At 43.4% G+C, this 22,562-nt stretch overlaps 1 protein-coding gene across 1 annotated transcript in view; it reads left to right on the forward strand.

Moving 5' to 3' along the window:
* The window catches only part of DLGAP4 (DLG associated protein 4), a 1,545,411-nt gene that overhangs the window by 1,294,443 nt on the left and 228,406 nt on the right, over positions 1-22,562 (forward strand). Inside the window, exon 8 of the mRNA XM_085619178.1 lies at positions 13,436-13,688. Coding sequence (XP_085475304.1) covers positions 13,436-13,688 — 253 coding nt within the window. The remainder of the gene's footprint in view (positions 1-13,435; positions 13,689-22,562) is intronic.

Here is a 22,562-nt window from a genome sequence, read left to right on the forward strand (position 1 = left end):
TTATCCCTCCTTCAATCAAGAGGTGGTTTATTGTCCTACCCCACACAGATCGCATAGATTTCTCATAGACATAAACTGCCTAATTTGTCACGGTGGGGGGCTGGGACTTATTTTTCTTAATCAGACCTTAACCCTGGGCAAGGCGGCGAAAAGCAGAAAAGGGAGAAAGAGGAAGATGGGATAACAGTGACAAGCGGGAAGAAAACGAACCTTCAAGAGTGAGATAAAGAGACAGGAAGTGTAGAGAGGGGGAAGAAAGAGGCATGAAGTGGAATCAAGAGACCAGGCTCAGTATTCAGAACCTCAAAATATGGAACCACTAGTGGACGCTCCTGCGAAAAACTGGCCACCAGCAATTTTTTTTCCAAATTAAACAATGCACGTGCAAGATTTAATTGGAGAAGAAATGCTTTGTAGCAGTTGTGAAGCTAACAGGGTGGTGTGGCGTGTTCGTTGCACTAGCACCATTCATCCTGCGACTTCCATAAACACGCTGCATGCACCTAACGCTTTTTAATTCTATGCCATATCATGTCACATGACTTTATCTTGCAAGCATTTGTCACACAAATGGATACCCCCTGAGTGTGTTTTCGTCGTGGATGACTAAACACTGGACACTCACAGTGAAAATCCGTGATATTATTAAAGTTTTGTGAAAAGGGGGGGGACTGGTGATAGCGAAGTGCCACAAAATTCCCGATTTTGACGCAGAAGGTTAATGACGTCAAGCACTTTGCATAACATTTTATACTTCTCCTAAAAAAATGTGCATACTATGTAGTTGTTGAAATGCGTTAAAAGGAAAATGGGAACTGCACTGGCTTAAAGGCGTGTGGCTATCTGTTGAGGCCACAAGTGTAAGCCGCAGAAGTACGAATGGCTGTGGGATGCTTCTTTTTGCCACAACCAACTGTCGGAATTTTGGGAACTAATGCATGCACTGCGTCCTCACAACATCTGGGAACCACTGCTAAGCTTCTTACGCACATATCCAGTTGACCGCGTACATGCCTCCACGGTAGGGTGACCAGATTCTCAAAACAAAAAACGGGGACAGGTCATAGACATAGAAGTAGGACTAAGGTTTGCCGTAACCATCGACATAAAAGTAGGACTATTTGACAGCTGTCATAGACATAGAAAAAGGACTACAAGGACAGCTCCCTCCGCAGACCTAGATGAAGCATTACAGACGATATTAGTTTTTGTCATACCTCATGTGGGCTACATAATGACAAAGATTGTCATCAGACTTGCAATTATACATCTTGCAAGATCATGAGGGGCCTAATTCAGAGTCCTGCGGTTAGGGTACTTCATCAGAAACTTGACTGACTACCTTGTCTGCAAAACCCTCTGCTTGCCCACTCTATTTTGATTAGGGTAGGCTGCCTGCGCTCCAACGGCATTGCCCCTTCAGGCTCTGCTCACGGAAATTTCACTTCGTCCGCCCAGCAGAGTATGGGCAGTTAGAGTAAAGGCATCAGACGGTCTCAATTATTTCGAGTGAACAATATGATGTGCCCTTCTTTCCGTCCATCACTGCCCAATAGAAACTGGTGGTCACAAACAGAAAAACAAATAATCATACCCAACACCAAGATATAAAACACTCAGGGTGTGGGGGCATTTTTGTATTGTTTAGAATAATCTTCCACTTTAGAAATTTGTTTCGAATAAACAAATATGTTTGGACCGCGGTCATCAGAAACATGGCGGGCATGCACCAAACTTTTTGAGCAACAAAGATCACTGCAGGGCTGAAGGTGTTCTCTTGATAAGGTGTCAGGCCAGACTGATGGAGGCAATGACCGATGGCTGCCACGTCATGATGACATAGGTTGCGCTGCGTGAACAAAGAGAAGGGAAATCCCGAGAGAAAATGTCTCTCTTCAAAGGATTTCCCTTCCTGCTACAGCGCTCACCAGGCGCGCAACACCCATTGAACTCAAAGGGCTTCAACTCCCCGCCCCCCCCTCGTGTGTGGCAGCCCGGGATGAGAGCGCTTCCCGGGCAGACACAAAGCCGTGCCAGAGCACTTCACAGGTCTTTAAAAAGACCATTTGCATTTAATGAGGCCTCGCTGTTGTTTCACCCCTTCTAAGAGCCCCTGCAGCTCCACTCTGCCTAGATTCAGCCCCCCACCCCCGAAATCAGCGCCACTCTGCCTACTGTTTAAAGATTTAGCCCCCCCCCCGAAATTTTTGCTTAGCCCCCCCCCCCCCCCCCCCGAAATTTGGCTCTAGTTGCGCCTCTGGCGCTCACCACAGTGAAGTCACACGCAGTGAAAACAGAGCATGAGCGCGGAACAGTAAAAAACCGGGACATTTCTGTGTTTAACCCGGACACTGTTCTAAAACGGGGACATTTGACTCACTTGGAGAGAAGTGTCGGGACACGGGGACACTTCTCTAAAAACGGGGACCGTCCGGGGAAAACCGGGACGTCTGGTCACCCTACTCCACGGCAGAAGCATAGACGTCTATGAAAATGCCCGTGACACGGTGGGGGCTGCCCCGCGCAATGGAGTGCCCGTCACCCAAAACGGAACAAAGAGACACACCTTCCTGCCTCTCTTCTCCCCCTCCCCCCTCTTCTCTCCCTCCTCCTTCCCATGACAACCGTACCCCCCACCCCCTCTTTTTCTACTCTACTCTTTGCTCTCCTTCTCTCTTCATTGGCTTATGGCTGTTGCCCTCCGGATTGCCCTACGCATCTGCAGAGACTATGCAGATTGCAGAACCTTGTAAGACTTAGCTGATTATCATACTCTGCGACTTTACAACTGTATGCCTGAATGTTTATCTGCAACAACTTGCCTCTGTACACATTTTCAGAATCATTCCCGGCAGGTGCAGTATGCCGCAGTTTGTATGTTCTAAAATCGATAAATAAACTTTAGAAAAAAATATATATATGGGAACTGTGATGCTGGATGCAATGGGTGAGGGGATGAGTGAGTGTGGGGGCGTGGTCAAAGACATGGCTTAAAAACTAAATATTCTGTAACTTTTTTTGGTCTTTCACCATCAGGTAACTACAACGTATAGCTTAAATGAAAATTAAATGCAAGTTATGGTAATCAGTGGGAAATGCACTATCGTACATAATGAAACCTCTATTATCTACTGCTCTGCATCAGAGAGCCACAGAACTGAATCCTGGTTGGTGCGGTGGAGAATAGTGACTTATATATGTTAGTGCTACAAGGAACAAAGCGTAAATACAAAATCCCACTCAACCTGTATTTCTTCACAACTGGCACAGAAAAAGCACAATGGGCTGACAAGAGCCAATTCAATGTGAGACAAAAATACACTTATTTCTTTGACTTATGTCTTTATTTTTGTTGTCATTTTTTATAAACATTTTATACATGATTTATTACACAATGCAGTACATCTTCGTCTAGAAATCCACTTTGTACTTATTGACTATTTACATCATATTCAATTTCAAGTGTTTTTGTGGTGTGGGCTAGGATTTCTCCCAGAACCAGTCAACACACGTTTCGCTGCAATACTAAGATTGACCACCCACCTTCTTCAGGACCACCTATAGTAGCATATTAATCATGGTGGATCTGTGGAGGTTAATCCTTAATCCTGGACTCTGGACATCATGTAGCTGTATTGAAATATCAGTTCTCCATGAGAGAAAAAACAGAGATGCTGTTTTAAGTCCTGGGATCCTATTGGCAGTAAGGATAGCTTAAAAGAAGTTGTAAAAAGGTTCTATATAATGTGATGGAGACATGATCCAGCTTGTTGGGATATCAGGATAGCGCTGAATCACATCAGTGGGTCCTCCATCGTGCTTCATTCTTCCTGGAAACTCACTAAGAGCCCGGCCGGACAAACGGAGGGAAAAACACGCTGAAGATAAAGGGGACAAACCATCACAAAGGGAGAAAGCAGGAACCTGTAAGAGCTAGATAAAGGTAGAGTAAATGTCTGGTGGTGGATTAGTAAGGTATAAGGTGGATTAAAGACTACTGGCCTTGGTATTTGGTGCACCATTATTTAATTGCACCAGCCACAGTCTTCTTAGCAGAGCTTTGGACACCAGCACTCATCCTATTACAAATTAAGCACTGCATACCACCCGCCTTTATGTCTCATTCTCTGTGTCCTTACCCTCCTGAGCACATTGGCTCCCCAGAATAGAAACACCCAACCCCTTTTCCTGCAATGTAGGAAAAGAGGTTGCAGAATTTGTCCCTACCCTGACAAACTGTCTCATTGCAGGCCTTTCTAAATCCTCTGCATATTATTGGTGTTTGAAATGTGTTTTCTATATCCTTACCAAACCCCAAACTACTAGCACCAGATTCAGGGCCCGGCTACGGAAATATAAAGCAAAAATAATCAAACCAGCCATGCTCCCTTCTTCTCTTCGAGCAATATCTCTCTTTTAATCCATCAATTCTCTCTCTCTCTTTCCCTTTCTGATCACTTTCTGTACACCTTCCCTCTTCCGCCCTCTTTTCCTCTCTCTCTCTCTCTTGAAAACCCCCTTTGCCTGCTGCAATTAAACTTGTGGAGGTGGGTAATGTGACTAAGGCACCATGTGTGACCCTGGGCTTTAATAACTGGCCTCCGAGGGACCCACCCCACTTGGGAAATTCTCAGTGGAATAAAGGCCTGTCTGTCACTGACCAGAAAGCATAGTGGAATCCAACCCCAAGCCCTCACACGTAACCTGAAATGACCTAGTAGCAAAAATCTACATAGATGATTCCCCCATTCACAGAGGATCCCTCTTTTATAGAGAATCCCCCATTCATGTCGGAGCTATCCTTCCATAGAAACATATTTGCCTAGCCTGCTAAGATGCCCCACCAAATATGTGATGTGGAATGCAATCAAAACCTCTTTTCTTCCTTTGCATTTTGATGCCAACAATCCTGCATAGAATTATGGATAAAACACAACTACAAGTACCATAATGCAAAGGGGACTCCTGGACTGCATTAGGTACAAAAACGCCCTCGTGCTGATTACACCAGTACTGAGGCCTCTCAACAATACCTAGCCTGATATTCATCAAGCAAATCCCAAGTTCCACAACATTCGGTGCCTGTAGGATGCATGTGTAAAACGTAATAAAGCATATTGAGAGCTCTCTCAACATTTGTATGTGTGAATTTATAAAGCCAGAACATACACCAGATGCATCTTGGAGCTATTGATCTAATCACAAACCTATTACCGTCTTTTTCACATACTAATATATAGATATATCCAGGTTTTTATCGCCTTTTGAAATTTAAGGAAGTTTCTTCCCAAAAGAAAGCTTAGGGGCAGAGAGTTCCAACTACTGCTGCTGAGAAAGCCCATTCCCAATCTATCAGCCCCTGATTTTCAGAATGGATAGAAAGCAGAGGTTTGCTGATCTTAAACCATGTCAAAGGTAATACCAAGTAAAGCTGGAAGACAAAAGTGATTGTTCATCTGAGTATACGGCTTTGTGTACCCGGTACTTTGGTTCAGATACATTCCTCTGGCTTACAGGCAGTCAATGAAAAATGCTGAGGACTGGGGAGATGTGTTCCTGTCTAGACAACCCAAGTATGGTGTGCACCCTGAATATTGGCCCCAGAATATCGATGCAACACAATAGCGAGGACAGAATATAAAATAATAAAATATCGAGAGGTAAGTAAGTCTGGATTTTCCATACCTATCTCTACACGTATGGATCTGTGCAGTGCATATATCTTCAAGGTACATAGATGTGGAGTTAGGGATAGTACATCTATATTTCCCTATATGCAATTACCGTTCGGTATTTTCTAGCCTGATATTCAGTCCTCGATATTATTCTTCTACCACGTTATTCTGGGGTTTGATATTCAGTAGTACAATCCCCATTATCATTCGGGCTGCTGCATTCTGGACTAGCTGGTGTTTCTCTAACAAGACCTTGAGTAGTGCTAAGGCACTGAAGATGACATTGTCAAGCCTCAACGATATGAAAGCATTCATAACCATAACCTTATGGGGAATCGGGCAGATGTGAATAATCTGGAGAAGGACTCTCTGGTGGAAAAAGGACATTTGACCACTGTGCTGATTTGAGATGTCATACTTAATTTGGAGACCACTGTATCTCACGACATCCTCCTGCATCGGCTCGAGGAGATCGGTGTTAGTGGTCTGGCGCTGCAGTGGTTCCGCTCCTTCTTGGACAATCGTTCCTTCTGTGTGGCCATTCCTCCCTTTTCGTCCAGTTTCCAGCCTCTGGCCATGGGGGTTCCGCAAGGGTCTTCGCTAAGTCCCACGTTGTTCAACCTTTACGTGAGACCGCTGGCTGATGTCGCGAGGCAGTGGGGCCTTACTTTGGTCTCATATGCCGATGACACTCAGCTGGCGGTTACCCTTAGCGGAGATGTCCATCAAGACGCCCCCAGGTTTCAGTCCGGACTGAAGGCGGTGGCTTGCTGGTTGACAGAAAACTGTCTCCAGCTTAATGCCACAAAAACAGAGGTGATGGTTGTTGGGAAGGGAGTGGAGCTCTGGGGCGATCAGTGGTGGCCTTCTGAGCTGGGCCCCACTCCGACCCCAGTGTCGGAGGTGAAAAATCTTGGGGTCTGGTTGGACGCTGGCCTTACCTTTATAGGACATACTAAAAAAACGGCAGCCTGTTGTTTTGGTCTATTAAGAGGTCTTAGACCAGTCCTGAAATACTTTGATGCCCCCACCAGACAGCTTGTAGTCCAGGCTACTATCATCTCTCGCCTGGACTACGCTAGCTCTCTTCTGGCTGGGGCTAATCAGGCTGAGTTAACCCGCCTACAGCGGGTTCAAAATGCTGCGGCCAGAGCCATTGTTGGCCTACCCAGATTTTGCCCGGTGGCGAATGTCCTTCGTTCTTTGCATTGGCTCCCTGTAAGGAAGCGTATTCTTTTCAAAGTCCTTTGCTTGACCTTTAAGATATTAAGAGGTATAGGCCCAAAAATCCTGTCCAATCTTATTTCTTTATATGTCCCCACTCGTAGCCTCCGATCTCAGGGTCAGGGTTTTGCTGTGGTCCCTAGATTCAGACTCTGTCGGATGGGGAGTCGTTCCTTCAGCGTGAAAGCTGCACTAATTTGGAACACTCTCCCAGTTGAAATCCGTCAGTTAGACGATCTGCTTTCTTTCCGGAGAGCCATCAAGACCTTTCTGTTTTAGTTATCTATCTTAGGCGGTCCCCTTTCTGTTATGTTGTGTTCCTCCTTGTCTTTGCGCCGGGACGCTCCTTGGCTGGAGTAGCTGTGCGCACAATAAATCAATTTAACATAACATAACATAACATAACATAACATAACATAACATGATTTGAGATGTCATACTTAATTTGGAGACCATTTCAACCCTTGGATTTCATACACAGTTTGTTTTATTAGGTGTATTCTAAAAAGATTGTGGCCAGGTAGGCAAACTACTTGCCGAAATGTGAGATTGTAAAATTAACAGTTCGATCATGTCACCATTTAATTTCAGTTTATTGAGATACATCCAATTATTAAATAACAATAGAAGTGCAACTGGGTGGTTAATTTGTTAAAGAATAAGTTGCGTGCCCAAAGTTTTGCTCACAAGCGCAGCTTGAGCTACCTAATGTTGGCAGGGGATATAATCCTAAGGCTACATGATATTGAACGTTCTCATGCCTCTTTCATCCACCACCAGACACCGTCTCCCCCTTTATCTCATTGTTTCAGTATCCTTTTGATCCCTGTGTTTTCCCTTTGTCACTGCAGTGGTGTAGGAAAGGGGGGGCGGTCCGCCCCGGCGGCACAATTTATAAAGGTGGAGGCCTCCCCCTGCTCTTACTTGCCGGCAATGCACCCACTCTTCAATCAGCTGCTGGGGGGCTGCAAAAGACAGGGATTAATCTCGCCAGCCCCCGCTCTTCAAACACCACAGGTGGTCAAAGGGCTAGCTATGCCCCTGTGTCACTGTTTATCCATCTTTCTCTGGTTCCTTCATCCTACCTTTCTGTCTTTCCCTCTCTTGCTCTGGATCATTCTGGGTCAAAGTCTGAGGAAAAATATGTTCAGGTCCCCTGCAACCAACAACTCAAAATAAGCACTGCCTCATGGTAGAACATGCACTGCTATATGTCAGCATCTACAGAGCTCTCATAACGCACCTCTGTTCTGACAAGGAGCTGTGTTTGCTTGGATCCCAGCCAAAGTCCTTTCAAAATGCATTTGGCTCAACAAACATCATTTAAAGGATTGAAGCAAGCCCTCCTTCTGGTAACGTGTTATAAGGAGTCAACAAATCTACAGCAGAGATTTGCTCAACCTGCAGGTTCAAAGTTTCAAATCCAAGATGGGCCAAAACAGCTCTCAGGGATTAACAAAATTAGTACCAATGATTATTATATCAATAGTAATGAAACTTGATGATGTTTACGTACTTTATCTTTGCTATACAAATAATGTATATTTCATCACCACACCCCAGGCGCTTAAATAAGCCCCTGATAAAAACTTCTATAAACTTTTGCAAAACAATGATGTTTAGGATAGGTCAGCAATACATCCTTGAGTTGACTACATGGTGTAGGAAAATGCGGGTTACAGATTTCAAGCCTAATGAGATAACATGCAAGGTTGAGCCTCTTTTGCAAAGATCTGTGTAAAACCTCAGGTCAAAAGCTGCAGTGCCAGTACCAGTCACAGGGAGGATAATGCGCCTGCTATGATAGCATGATGTAAGGCTAATGTACCTTTTGCAGCTATCTTTATATAACCTGGGTGCTACAATTTTCGATGCCAATGAACCAGTAATTTTAGGTTAGGAATTTTTTTCTGAGATTATGTTTGTAGCCACCCTTATATCCAGTCTGGGTAGGGTAGCGTGTGGGTTAATATGCTGGCTGCAGAGAATGTGTATGTCTATGTGTGTGTGTGCATGTCCTTGTATGGGTGTGTACGCACCTGATTACACACATATCCCCATCGCAGTAAGATAGCTCAAGATGGTAATGTCTCTACAGCATGTTTGCAGGAAAGTGGAATGTTATGTGGTATGGCTGGGTCGCCTTCATTTGTAATATTTTCACAAAACCCCGAAGATGGTCCTTGGGTTCGCACTAATAAATCCTTAGCTCGGTCCTGGTTGTGTGGCAAAGAGCAGTCAGGCTTTACTAGAGGAACATGTGTTAAGCATTTTACAGTGCCATTATGGCTCATAAATAATTGACACAACTTGATAGAAATTCAAAACAAATTTATCAAAATTGAGCAGATTTTTATCTTGATTCAGACACCACAATGAACAAAATAGCATACATATAACCAGAGTTTTGAATTTTCAAAGCAATATAAAATCAAGCAGTAAAATACAGTGAGACTTTATCATTGCGATCAATGGCGAAAAACAATCGGTCACTTAGGGGTCGAGCTACTGTGTATCCTTGCAAGGTAAAAGTGATGCAGATGCCAGGACCAGGCAACAACAGTCATTTACATTTTACCTAGCCCGTGGAGCCTGGGTGCAGAGTTGCCCTGACTGTCCCTGGTGCTGAACGGGACCTGCGGTAAAGCTGCTTTTACTAGTGAGATGGTGCTGCTGAAAAAGAAATGCAAAAACACAACAGCGCGGCCGTGGCCGATGTCAGTGGCAGGTGTTGTGGCATGCCCTCTTAATGCAGTGTTGAGTTAACAGGTCGGTTACCGGACTGGTACCCAACAAGCCTTGGTAGTAGTAAAAATAGCAGAAAGTAACTTCAATGTCTGGGGTCCAGGGGAGTGTGGTAGTGGATTAAAACTTCAGGGAAGGCCTGACTACAACTCCCACAATGCACTACACCATTTGGATTTGGGCGATGCCTTGGAGGGCCCAATGGCCAATGATTCTTTGGTTCCTCAGCTTCCTTGTGCCAGGAAGTGCCAAGTTCTAGCCAAGGACGAGGGTCGTTCACTCAGTTCCAAGTCTGTTGCCTCAGGGATAAAGTATCCCTCTTTTGCTTTGGTGCTATGGCCAAAGTTCTGTTATCGGTAACACTGGTCTCCTCTTGGTTCTTCCTTGATGCAAGTTGTTCAGATCTGAGGATCTGGTGTCAAGAGGGTCCCTTAAATCCTAGATTTAGAGGAGTTACGAGTGTGGGAACTAGTAGTCAATGGTCTTTGCAGCTAATCTGCCCCTGAAGTGACCATATCCTGGTGTTCAGGTCACCTTTTCTACCCAGAACTCACTATTTCTGCCCTCCTGAAGATGTCAGAATTCTATTTTAGGTGTACAGGTCAGGTTGCTCACTCTGGAGGTGTAGCCAGCCTTCCTGGAGTTGTACACCTCCTGCATACCTGATTTCCAGCCTTGCCGGGGTGCAAGCATGCCTGGGGCAAAGGAATGGCTGTGTCCACCTCAGGGGAACAGCCCAGATGTATATTGGAGATCGTGCAGCCTTTGAAGCTCACCGCTCTGATGTGTCTCTTCACTAACCCTCATTTCTCCCAGGAAGGCATGTCACATGACCCTAAAATCACAGCAATTGACATCGCTGAAGTTCCATGATAACTGTCTCATTAGTATAACAACATAACACAGATAAATGTATTTTTTAGATACCACCTATATTATGGTGCTGACTTGAGCCTTGGAAGTTCTGGGACATAATAATTGCCCGTAATTGTAGTGGGCAGATCAATCGAGTAAGCCAGACCTCTTATAGTGGTTTTCTCTCCCAAACAAAGATTTAAAGAATTAGGGGGAAATAGTGCATTTTAAAGCACTATTGTCACATACATTTTCTAAAATGCCATAGGAAGGTAAAAGGGCACTCATATGATAGTCAAAGCCTTTCATGGCGTGCCAAGTCAATGAAACTTAGCAAGTAATGTGTCAAACTTAACAAAAAGGAGAAGCAAAAGGTCAATCTTAACAAAAGAAACCAAACACCCACATGAATTAGGACAGTAGATTTTATATTTGAATTATCAAATGTAATTAACTGATCATCATAGTGTAATCAACCAAAGGTGCTCCAGGGGATGGTGCAGTGTAAGTGCAATACATTGAGCCATAAAAAATAACAGAAAAGGTACAAAAACAATAAGTATTTACAATATGTACAAGGGGCCAATACCCATAGAATACATGAGTGAATCAATAGCAAACCCAATGATATTGGAAGTCCTTCAATTAAAGATATGGATAGACCCATAATGTTTTGATGTTTTGACCCTTTTTCGGAGTAATCATCTGGGGTCTTCATCAGGACAAAGAACTGGTAGCGGCCTACAGAGAGAAGTACACAGACAATCAGTCTAAATCTCTTTGACAAGACACTGGGTAGGAGTAAATAGAAGACAAAAATTGTCTCACCTAACCAGATCAATCTCTATCAATTAGTCTTAAAGAAAAATGGTTATCGCATATGAATAGAGGAAGAATAAAGAGAAGACCCATACAATTAATCATGGGGAATAAATCCACAGAGGAATGTTCAACTGCGAGGCATGTTAAGGACAGTGCCAACGAGAGACCCACATGTATACAAAGTACATACATTTAAAACCATTTTTACTTACTACACCTGCCAACAGCTAAGAGTACTCCACTTTATTATTTTCTTTAGTAAATTGAAAAATGGACAGAAAAATAACCAATCCGTAGCTACACTGTTTTTGACAACTCTGAGGCCAGGAGTTGCAAAGGCAGTGCCAGGGGTCTCTGCTGCGACCCCGAGCGACCCCTTAATGATGCACATTTTCATGTACCCCTTTTTCTCTACCTGCAGTATCGATTCCTTCTCTCCCATCTCATCATGCAGCTTTCACTCGCTCTTTCTCACCTCTATCTTCCTCATCCATTCCCTCTATTCCCACAGTACTCCCTCCAACCTCTCAATCCTCCTGGTACAACGTCCCTTCACCTGACCATTCCTCCTGCAGCTTTCCCTCCCCTCACCTCTTCACCTGCCTCTCCGTCCCCTTCCCTTTATCGCTGCTCTTCTCTATCCGGCCTCCTGCAGCTCTCATCTTCCCTCTTTCCATTCTCCCTTCACCAAGTGTAGTAGCAAGGTTGTCACAAGCGCTAAGGCAAGCAAACAACAATGACCAACCCCTATCTCCATTGTTCTGGGTAGTAAATAAGACCCTTTCATCCCGGTGTCACTCCACCTGCTGAACTAATGATACACCCCTCGGCTTCTCTCTGCCCACTTACATTAATGATCATATGCCTCAGGTGCGCTAAAGCTATAGCACCTTCTAAGCTAAGGTGAAATGATTCCTTCACCCTTTCTTGGACTGCCAGGGTGGAGATGATGCAGCAAACATGACATTCTAGGAATTGCTGTAGTAAAGAGGAGAAGCAATCAGGCCTCCACAAAACATGGCACAGATCTGGAATATTAGCACTTTCCAGAATGGTAGAAATCAGTAATGAGATATGCCACAAGATGAAGGAGTCTGGGAAATGTAGTCTTTAGGTGAAAACCCCTTCTGGCTGTCACAAAGCCTGGCATTGTTCAAAAACAAAAGGCAACTTCAGAATAAGAAGCTGCACCGCTGTACACGTGCGTAGCACCAGGTCAATGAACCTGGCCCAACACTGGAAAGCCCCCCAGGAATGACTGCTTCATCCATCATGCAAAGTCTGTGCTGTTGCATTGTAGACATGGAAAAAAACACTGAACCACAATGTTTGTCAATAACGCCAGTCATTTTACCTCATAATAATAGGGCCAAGCAAATGCCACCAGGATAGCCATTAAGGGTTAAAGACTGTTGAAAGAGCTGAATACCTTCATCACCATTTACATCTTTCTCCAGAATAATTGAGCATCGACTCAAATTAGTAATGGAAACCAGTGCATGTACCGCAAGGACATATGTTACAGGTATATACCAGGGCATATTACAGAAAACGTACACTACAAGAAGGAATGGGGCAAACAAATACACAAATCAATGCTTCAGTGCATATTTCAGAGAGCTTCTTGCACTAGGGGAAAAATTTAGAAAATGATTTGTGAACTTTAACAAATAAAATTGTCATGCACGATTGAAATAAAATATAGCAGATTAAGTTTGCAGTATTTCTTCATTTAGGTAATAATGAAATCAACAAATTAAGTTTGTAAAATAGACCCACATTCTACTTTTAAAAAGTGGAGAAAATGTTTTTTTTTTCAAATTTGTATGTTCACATAAGAGAAATAATGTGAAATCAGTGTCATGTTTCCTCAGGCGCCTATATCGTTAGCTCCATTTTCCCCTACACAAGCATCAACAATGGACCAAACTGGGGTGCCCTGTATTTTTTTTTACGCCATTGCAAACTTTCTATAATTCGACCCCTGGTGGTTCTGTCCCATCACATAACTCTTTGAAAATGGAGCAATTTTTGTTCATCTGCAGAAGTCTATATGCACGGGTGCATTCCTTCGCTTGTGTGCAAACTCTCACTTTGTCCATTCTTTTGTCCAGTACATTCCACAGGTGAGGGAGCTCGATCTTGGGGACCAGTACGACCTGCCTTGTGAGTCCACCTACAGTGAGCCCGAGTCAGTGACCAACGAGGTCTTGGATCTACAGCTGCCCAATTTCTTCCGATCCCGGAGCCACAGCTACCTCCGAGCCATCCAGGCGGGCTGCTCCCAGGAGGAAGATGTCACCTCGGTGCAGTCCATGTCTCCTCCTCTAGCCATCAACCTCAACAGGAGCCTCCAACAGAGCATGGGTGAGTCCTCCTTGGGAGCTGGGGGAAGGGGTGGCATGTGCCTGAGAAACTGGGTGACTGGAACATTATTTTTTTCCTGAGGTTAATATTAATGTAGTAGCCTTAGGCACATTTTCTGCATAGTTATGGATTTATAGCACTTGCCACATTAGTTGCCATCTGCCGCATAATTTGCAGATTTCAACAAAATAACCCTGTGGCATGCAATAGGAGACGTTTTGCAAGGGCTATCTAGTTAGCTTTCAGTTGCTGATTGCTGTATGTAGCTAACAAACTTTTACTAATGAGGTGAAACCTTTGCTCATTCTTCTTGTGTGCTACAATGAAAAAAATGGCAAAAAAAATACTCTTAGCTAATTTGCAGCATTATGCCACATAATTTGCCTTTTCTTGTCACGTAATTTAGTCAACGCTGCTGCATAGTTTGGTATTTTATTGCTGAATAATTGCAGTTGCCTTGTGTATAGTCCATACTGTCAAAGATCATTGTACATGGAATGTATTTTACATAGCTCCATTCAGACAGGACCATTATATACAAATGATCATTATTGAGATCAGGGTTTTTTGGTATGGCTTGTTCTTCTTTATGTTAGACATTCAGAGTAACAATGCACAAAGCTGTGCTTACTGGGTGCAGAGAAGAGCACAGACACAACAGCGTTGTATCAGGGTTACCAAGGCTGTTTGCATAACCAGATTCATGCAGGGATTCCCATACCACAATTGTGTATATCAGACACTAAGCATTTCAAAACGCATGTATAATCTGCTCTGCCCTAAGTGACTGAATATGCAAAGACCCCTGCAAGAGCAAGGCAGTGGAAAGGTCTATACCATTTGAGATCAATGTACATAAATCAACATTATAGAAAACAAGAAGTCATGATTGGGCACACCATAGAAGACCATACATTATGTTCACAAGCATTTCTTTGTTTTTATATGTAACATGTATAGCATAATCATATGTATTGCAAGAAATGATGGACCTATATCATAAGTAATTGTGGTCACGTAGCGTTCTGTGATTCGGTTAGCTACATCAACTAGGGTTCGATTAGGTTTTTTATTGTAGTGTTTGGTTCATACATAAGTGGTGATAACATGTAAGTGATTGGCACTGGGTGTCTCTGAAGATAGGGAATGTGGACCGAGAGGAAGAATGGGTCTAGGGTAGGGTTGGGGGAGGGGTCTGGTATGGGGTAGGGGAGACCTTCTGTGCGGAGTGGACAACCAGAGTGCAGGTTGATGTGTTTCCTAAAGTGGATGTGACGGATGCACAGCGCAGTTTCAGTGGGTAGAGGACCTACGAAGGGGTCGGTAGTTTGTACCTGTGGTGCCTGGGACAATTCCTTGCCTCTGTGTTGCCATCTCCCAAGTCTATGACAGTGACAAAGCTCCATCCCAGTGATGGGGCAGTTACTGGCAGGAGGCAGCCCAAAGAAGGTGTGCATTTCACACACGTGTGGCTATACCGTGGAATACCTCAGTAGCCATCAATGTTTGCATCAATAGGATAGAACATCAGAGTCAGGTCACGGAGCCTACATATTGTGCAACTGAGCACGGCTAGGTTAAAATGTTCTGTCAACCCCTCTGCTACCATTTAGATGAAAATGTTTGCAACCAAGACTGAAGAGGCCATCCATCTTCACCAACGGGTAGGAGTGTCATCTGTATCAGAGGTGTCAGGTACATTCGCAAGTTGGCTGAGTGTCGGAAGTTGTATTCACTTTTGTCATTAAATAATTGCTTTATGTCTATCCAGTAGCACAGTAGGCAAGAACAGGGCCAGAGCACATGCCTCAGGTCACATTCATAGGACCTACTGTTCCAACACAGGTTGTCCTTCTTAGTTTTGCTTTATAAAGTTTAGATGGGGACCAGTCCCACTCATGTAATATCTTGAAATATGTGCATTTGGGTCAATCCTCTCATTTCCATGTCATATGTCCTGAGTAAAGACGCCCGTCGTGGTCTGTGTTGGTGATTCTAAAATGTGAATGTTGTCTAATTTCTCCTTATACAGCAGCAGACTACACTCGTCACTTGATTGGTATGCAAGCCTGATATTGCCCCTTTAGGAGTGCCCAATCTGAGCGCATAAGAAATGATCAGCCAATCCGGGAGTACTATTCGTTCAGGCTACACCTCCCTCCCAGGTAGTGCATGAGCTGATGGTATCTCCGCCCTTTGAAGATGGTAATCAAAATTCAAGATATAGAGTGTCTAGGGTTTTCAGGGAGTCCTCTTGAGTCACATGGTCCAGTAGGTTTATTTTGCAAAAGGCCCTGCATGCCACTTGATTGTTCTTCCAACCAATCAGTAATTCCACATTGTACCACATGGGCATGATGCTGTGAATGTGACTGTTTGGCATCAGTCGTTTGTGTGAACAGGTCCATGAGCCAAACATGGCTTTGACAGTGGGAGCCAAGGTAGGGTTGCATGTTGATTATTCATAGTATAAGACTTTGAGTCCAGGTAGGTTGCCTAAGTGGCTGCCCACATTGACAGTTCCCTACAGGAATGTGTCAAATTCTTGAGTTGGGTAGTCACAGGCGCCTAGAGGTTATGACTGTGTGCAGTTTATCTGGTTTTAGAGTAGGCTGCCTGTCTGTCCATGTAAAGGTTTTTTGCCTTTATTCATGACTGATTTATTCAGTGTCAGTAGAGGCAAGGCGCCCAATATGTAATTACATTATGGTACAATCATCATTTTTTATTTGTACCCTTCCCCACATGTATAACTGTAACCAAGACATGAAGACAAAGTCTTTGACAGTGTTTATTATAAGCCATTGTAAGGTGTCTGAAACCATGTCTTCCAGGCCTGCATCCATTTGAATCAATAGTGATCTACACCCCCTCCTGGTGGCACACTTTGTGAGATCAGAAATTAAACATTGGACATGTAACTGTGGACCAACAATTATGACTGGAAGCTGATCATTCAAGAGTGAAGTAGTGCTTAATTCCTCCTCATGGACTGTATATATCAGGACATATGTGGTTTTTCTCTGTCACTACTCTGGTAACATAGGACAAGGCTCTACAAACCAAAGGTAGTGTAGAAATTATGCCGCAGATTAGGACTTGTTTCGGGATTGCTTTGTCACCTCTTTGCACACATCATGTTTTGTCTGTCTGGTATCGTTGCGTTGTGGTTATATTTGTCGTAACGCTGAGGTTGAGGTCTGTGTAATAGGGCACGCCAGCTTGAAGCACTTTATCTAGGAGTTAGCCACTGGCACAGAACATATTGACCTGTACATATTATTTATAAAGCTCACCAACACCTTATGACTTTCTGCTGCAAAATTCTTACAGCACACTGGAAGGCAGAGCACGCGGCGGGATTCGTAAGTCCCAGTCTAAGTGCAGGACATGGGCAGTAGGAGAAAGCTTGAAGGTAAAAATCTGCCAGCTAATTTAAGAAAAAGTCTAAGCATATAACATGTGGACATTATGTGTTAATCATAATAAAATCATTGAAAGTTATTGACTTGATGACCCATACTGATGGGGAATCTCTTTTCTAGAACTGTGCTGTAGCAGAGAATAAAACGGGCACCTTCTCTAGTCCTCTCTGCAAGCACATAGATGGTGCCCAGTCTCTTTAACTATGCTGAGTATTAGCAGAAGATAGTCTAGTGGTCCGTGTTGCTACTTGAGAGTCTAGTCATGTATATTCTGTCTACCTTACTTATGCTGTGGCCCCACCCATGCCTCTCCTCGCCGATTGTGCTATGCGCTTGAGTGTTTCTTCAATCCCCTTGAGTCGCTGATCCCCATTCCTGTTGGTTTAAATCCCTTGTGATGTACAGCTCAACGTGGAGATTCTTCTTCTCGTGGATTGAGGATGGAGTTATAGCGCATGTTACAGGGGCAGCCTACGTATTCTCGGACACGGTCCCTCTAGTGCAGAGATTGATACATTTTTGCAAGCTTACCAGTAAATACAGCCACAGTTAGACACCCTAACCTTCTGACAAAGTGAAGCATTTTGCCAATTTACCAACCCAAATAAATGAAATGCAGTGAGGGCACAAATGCGGGAAACTCAAAGCATTCATCAAGACTTATGGTAGCATCTCACAAATGCTGGCACTTATGGGGGTTGTAGAGTGCTGTAGAGGATGTCTGTTTTGTGTTTTGTGTCGCAGCGTCCTTTCATTCATCTATATAGTCATTTTTTGTCTTGTGTTCCTCACAACTCTGTTGCTGCAATTTGACAATGTGTGTGCTGTGCCATGTACTTTTATATTTATGCATATATGGATGTAATAGGGCTAATAAATAATGAACATAATAGAAGGGTAGAGGAAAACATTCATGATCATGCAAAATATGGTAGTTCTTTTCTTCAAACTACATCCTTGGGTGGTATGAACTTGGGTTTCCTTATTGAGGGTACTTGAAGAACTCCTTACTAAAATCAGTTTTGAGCTAATTTCTGAGGTAGAGAAGGTATATACGAAGACTTATTTGGTGTCGGTTGTAGCACCATAGCCTAGGTGAGAAGTCTTACTTTTTGGTTGTTTCTTTTTTGTCTTTGAGGTCAATGTTGCAGTGCCCTTCCAATGTGTGCTACACTGGCCTCCAAAGAGGCTGGGTTTTTTAACCAAATATTGTGAGCTTTGTTAGCGCCTAGGACATGACGATTCCGGTTGGAGAATGAAGCATGTCTGCATGAAGAACTTCTGTAGTTCTGTTATGGAGATAAGGACATAGGTCTTGTAAGTTTGTATAAGTTAGGGAGCAACAAGCATGACACTCTAAGTAGGGTGTTATTGGGAGGAGAGGGAGTAGGGAGTTGCCGCTCTCCAGTAGGAGGTGATCAAGGCTTATATTTTAGTTTTAAAGTAACATTTTGAGAGCAATGACTTGATCCTGCATAGTGAGGATAACTGATAAAAGCGAATTTAAATTTCTTTCCATGAAGCTAATGAAGAAGGCTTTGATGTTGATTATGATTTTGTGTCAGTGGCTTCATCTTGGACAGTCAACCTTGATCTTCGCGTGCCTGCACTTTCACTCATGAGGATTAACTCAATCTTAATGGGGCTCTCTATATATAGAGCTTTAAAAATGTTTTTAATAACATAATCTAACACTTTCTAGTTTATGTATTTGTTGACCTCAGTTGAGGTCTGAAACAAATAAAATTATTTGTCATTAATGGGGCTCAATTTGAGATCGATGATGGACTTCATGCACTGGGGAAGGACAAGGCAGACTTTGAGTTGATCAATGCTAGTGCCTGAGGAGACGTTGGGTTTTATTACCCTACCGATCCATCTTGGTTCCATGGCTGGCCAGGACGATTCCAAGGGGCCAGGTGTAGAGTGAAGATCACTAGCGAAAAGATAGATCATTGAGTTACTCTACAGACCACTGGTAGCCAGTCACCTCTCAAATTTTAATCATGTTAAATTGATGCTGATCAGAAACATAAGAGAAGAACCAAATCACGGTGATATCATTGAATATCAAGTTTGTTGACAGGATGTTGTGCAAGAATCAATGAACTACGGTGTTGAAGGTTAACAGGTCAAGCAGGACCATGAGGCGTGGGTTATCATTGTGATGAGGAGGGCATTCTCTACTACGGTTACGGTCTCCATGACTCTCCACTGTCCCAGAAATTACTGCCAGTTATGAAAAAGGGAATGGTGGTTGATTCTGACTTGCTTTGAATGGAGGCTGCTCTCTTGATGAGGGAAGGGTATATGTGTGATTGGCTGGTTGGTGACAGATTGCAAGTTCATTTGTTTTACCTACATTTGTATCAGAACATATTCTATACTTCAAATATGTGTTTTACACCAGTGTTTGTGTGTCTGAATATTTTTATTATTGTATTTGTTTAATTACATTTGGGAGTAGGTACATCCTGGGTGAGGTGTGAGTGTATGAGTGTGTCAGTCCTGTGTCTATACTTATTGCCTCTTACCCCTTTATGTATACTGGTTGTGTTTATTCAGTCGTCCTAGTGTGCATCTTCTATCAGTGCTGATGTGTGCTTTGTATCAATTTATGAATGTGGAGTTCGAATGTGGTGTACCTTTCATCATGCTTGTGCCTCAGTATGCGCTACTTGGTGTTTGCTTGTCTTTATTTTGATTGTTCCGTCATATTTTTGGTATATGTAGATCATTGTCACCATCTAAGAGAGCAATTGTATGATTTCCCATTTATGATTATATCTATTTTCCATTCATTTTTGCATCTGAGTTTTTCTGTGTGTGTCTGATGTCCGAAGTGCTGTCGAACACGTTTGTGCAGTCAACAGCAAATGCACTAGGCATCGTTGGAACAGCACACTGCTTATTTTCCTCCAATCTCGCCAACCAGTCCTGCTCAGTACTACTGTGCTCCAGCAATCAGCATCCAAACAAGTGGGAGTTGACATGTCTCAAAGCTTTGCCTTAAAACCTCTTCTATTCTGTCTCCAAAAGATCTTCCTTTCTGCCATCACTGCCACCTTTGGGCTTGAATCCATTTTTTAGGTGACCACAACCAAATATTCTGTATCTCTTCTCTCATCACCTGTGCCCATACCCAAGTGAATCTCTGCAAGCTGAAACTAGAATGCTATGCAGTGGCTGATGCTCAACACAACTCCACTTAAATTCATTAATTTCCATTCATCCATCACAATAAAAACTGCCTGGTTCCTCATCTAATTTTCCCATGTCAGCATCCTACTACACCCTCTCTTCAGCTATAGCTTGTAGAGTCATGCCGAGAGCATGATGTCCTTCAACACCACCACTGCCAATGCTGCCAGAAAAAACATTTTCTCATTATCCACATGATAATGCCCATCACTTATTTCAGCCATGCATCTTAAACATCCACTGAAGTGTAGATCACTGTGACAGTCTCTTCAATAGCTTCTGCAATATTGTCTCCAACCACTCCTAAAGGACCTTAACTTCCCCGTAAATGACTTGTGTAACTTCCTGCAATCAACGTTCATGATCCCTGAAAGACCTCTTTTCTAAATGCCTCATGGGTACGGAGAGCCCCCACCGCAACCCCCCTCAAAGAACCACATTAATTCCTCAGCACAGTATGTAAGACAATCCATCGCCTAGGCTCATAGCTTTCAGAGACCAACCATCTACATCTACAGTGCTAACAACTGGGCTCTTCTTCCATTGTATTTCTCCACTACAGCATTGTGGGCTTGACTGTCTCACATTTGTGAGTTTTTTAGTATATCTATTCTTCTGCAAGTGTTTCTACTCATCAGTGTGTCTTTAGCGGTTCATGTGTGTTCATGTGTGTCGCTCATCTGAGTGTCTTGCTGTCCCTCCATGTATGTGTGTCTCATTGTGTGCATCAGTGTCTTGCCTCTATATGATAGCTAATCTGTAAAGGCATTTGCCTACTCATCTGTAAATGGGTCTCAGTATCTACTCATATGAGAACGACGGCCTATCAATCAATGCTTTTGTGTCCGTCGGCCAACACTTGATGTGTATATTCCACGGGTTTTCAACACAGTGGGTTTGTAGCCCATGTCATTACTCTAAGTGTTGTTTATGCATGCACATCTCTAAGTGTGTGTGTCTGCTCATATTTATGTTTTATGTGTCTGGTTGTGCATTAAAATATGTGTGGTTACCCATTTGTTCAAGTGTTTGAGAGTGCAGGCTGCTAGTCACCTGTCAGTTTGTAACCATCTCTGGCTATTAGTATGTGTGTGTCCATTAGTAAACAAATGTATGTTTGCCCATTTGTTTGAGACCATTAACCCTGTCAGCACTGCCCCCTCAGAAGGGCCTGAACCCTGACACAAACACTGACATTGAGAGCACAGATATTGCCTAGTGTGTCTGTCCATCTTTCCTTGTGTCTGTCTATGCAAGGCGATGTGTGTCCTTTGCTCTCCTCTCTTCTTTCCTATTGTAGCCTCAGCTCAAGCTTGAGCCTCTCTATCATGTTTCCACTTATTTCCTGTTTTATGTCTGTCCTTCCAGTGTCATCCTCACTCTGCATCAATCCCTTCATCTCTGCTCCTTATCTATATCCTCTCTTCTCCTTCCTTTTCCTCCCCTTTTATTTCATCTTTCCACTCTTCCTCTTGCACTCTGTTCTCTCCTCTCTAACACACCTTCTCCCATTTCTTCCTTCACATCTCCTACTCTCTTCTACACTAGTCTTCCCTTTCCTTCCTTTGTTGTACCTTTTGCATCTATTTCCCCACCCATTTTCTCTTACTTATCCTTCTTTCTTCTTCTGCCCCCATTACCTCCTTTTTACTGCCTTCTGCTTCAGCATTGTTGCTCCTCGTTCTGCCTATATTTGTATTGTATTGTACTACCACATTTATATAGCGCTTACTACTCCTATGTGGGGCAATTTGGTGCTTGTCTATGTGGCCAGCAAGCTACTCCTTGTAGGGCGTGTGGTTTGAAGGGAGTTGTCTTTGGTTTTTGATCATGTGTCTCAAGTGTTTCTTTATTGTGCGTGATGACTGCTGAGGGGCAGTTATCGTGTTCTGGAATGTAGTGCTTAGCAGCGTGGTTGGTGAAGAACTGTGAGAGATAAATGCACGCTTTATGGTTTTAAGTATGCTGGCAGCTTTGAGCTGCTCTATGGGATCTTCTATGGCATTTATTACGATCATGCTCTACCTAGCTGGTCACTGCAGGGTTCAAACCTGATTGTTTTTTTCAAGTTTATGGTCTTGAACAGGCATGGTTGATGAGAGAAGTGGTGGGGAGATGGGAGATGTACCTGGATGTACTTTGTTACTATCATCCCATATCTGAATGACACTGTGAGACCTAGAGAAGTGAACATAGTATATAGATAGTTAGGAGCTGCAGTAGTGGACTAGATTGCAGTCACCTGATT

This window comes from Triturus cristatus, chromosome 7 (assembly GCF_964204655.1).
Source record: "Triturus cristatus chromosome 7, aTriCri1.1, whole genome shotgun sequence".
NCBI classification, from domain to species: Eukaryota; Metazoa; Chordata; class Amphibia; order Caudata; family Salamandridae; genus Triturus; species Triturus cristatus.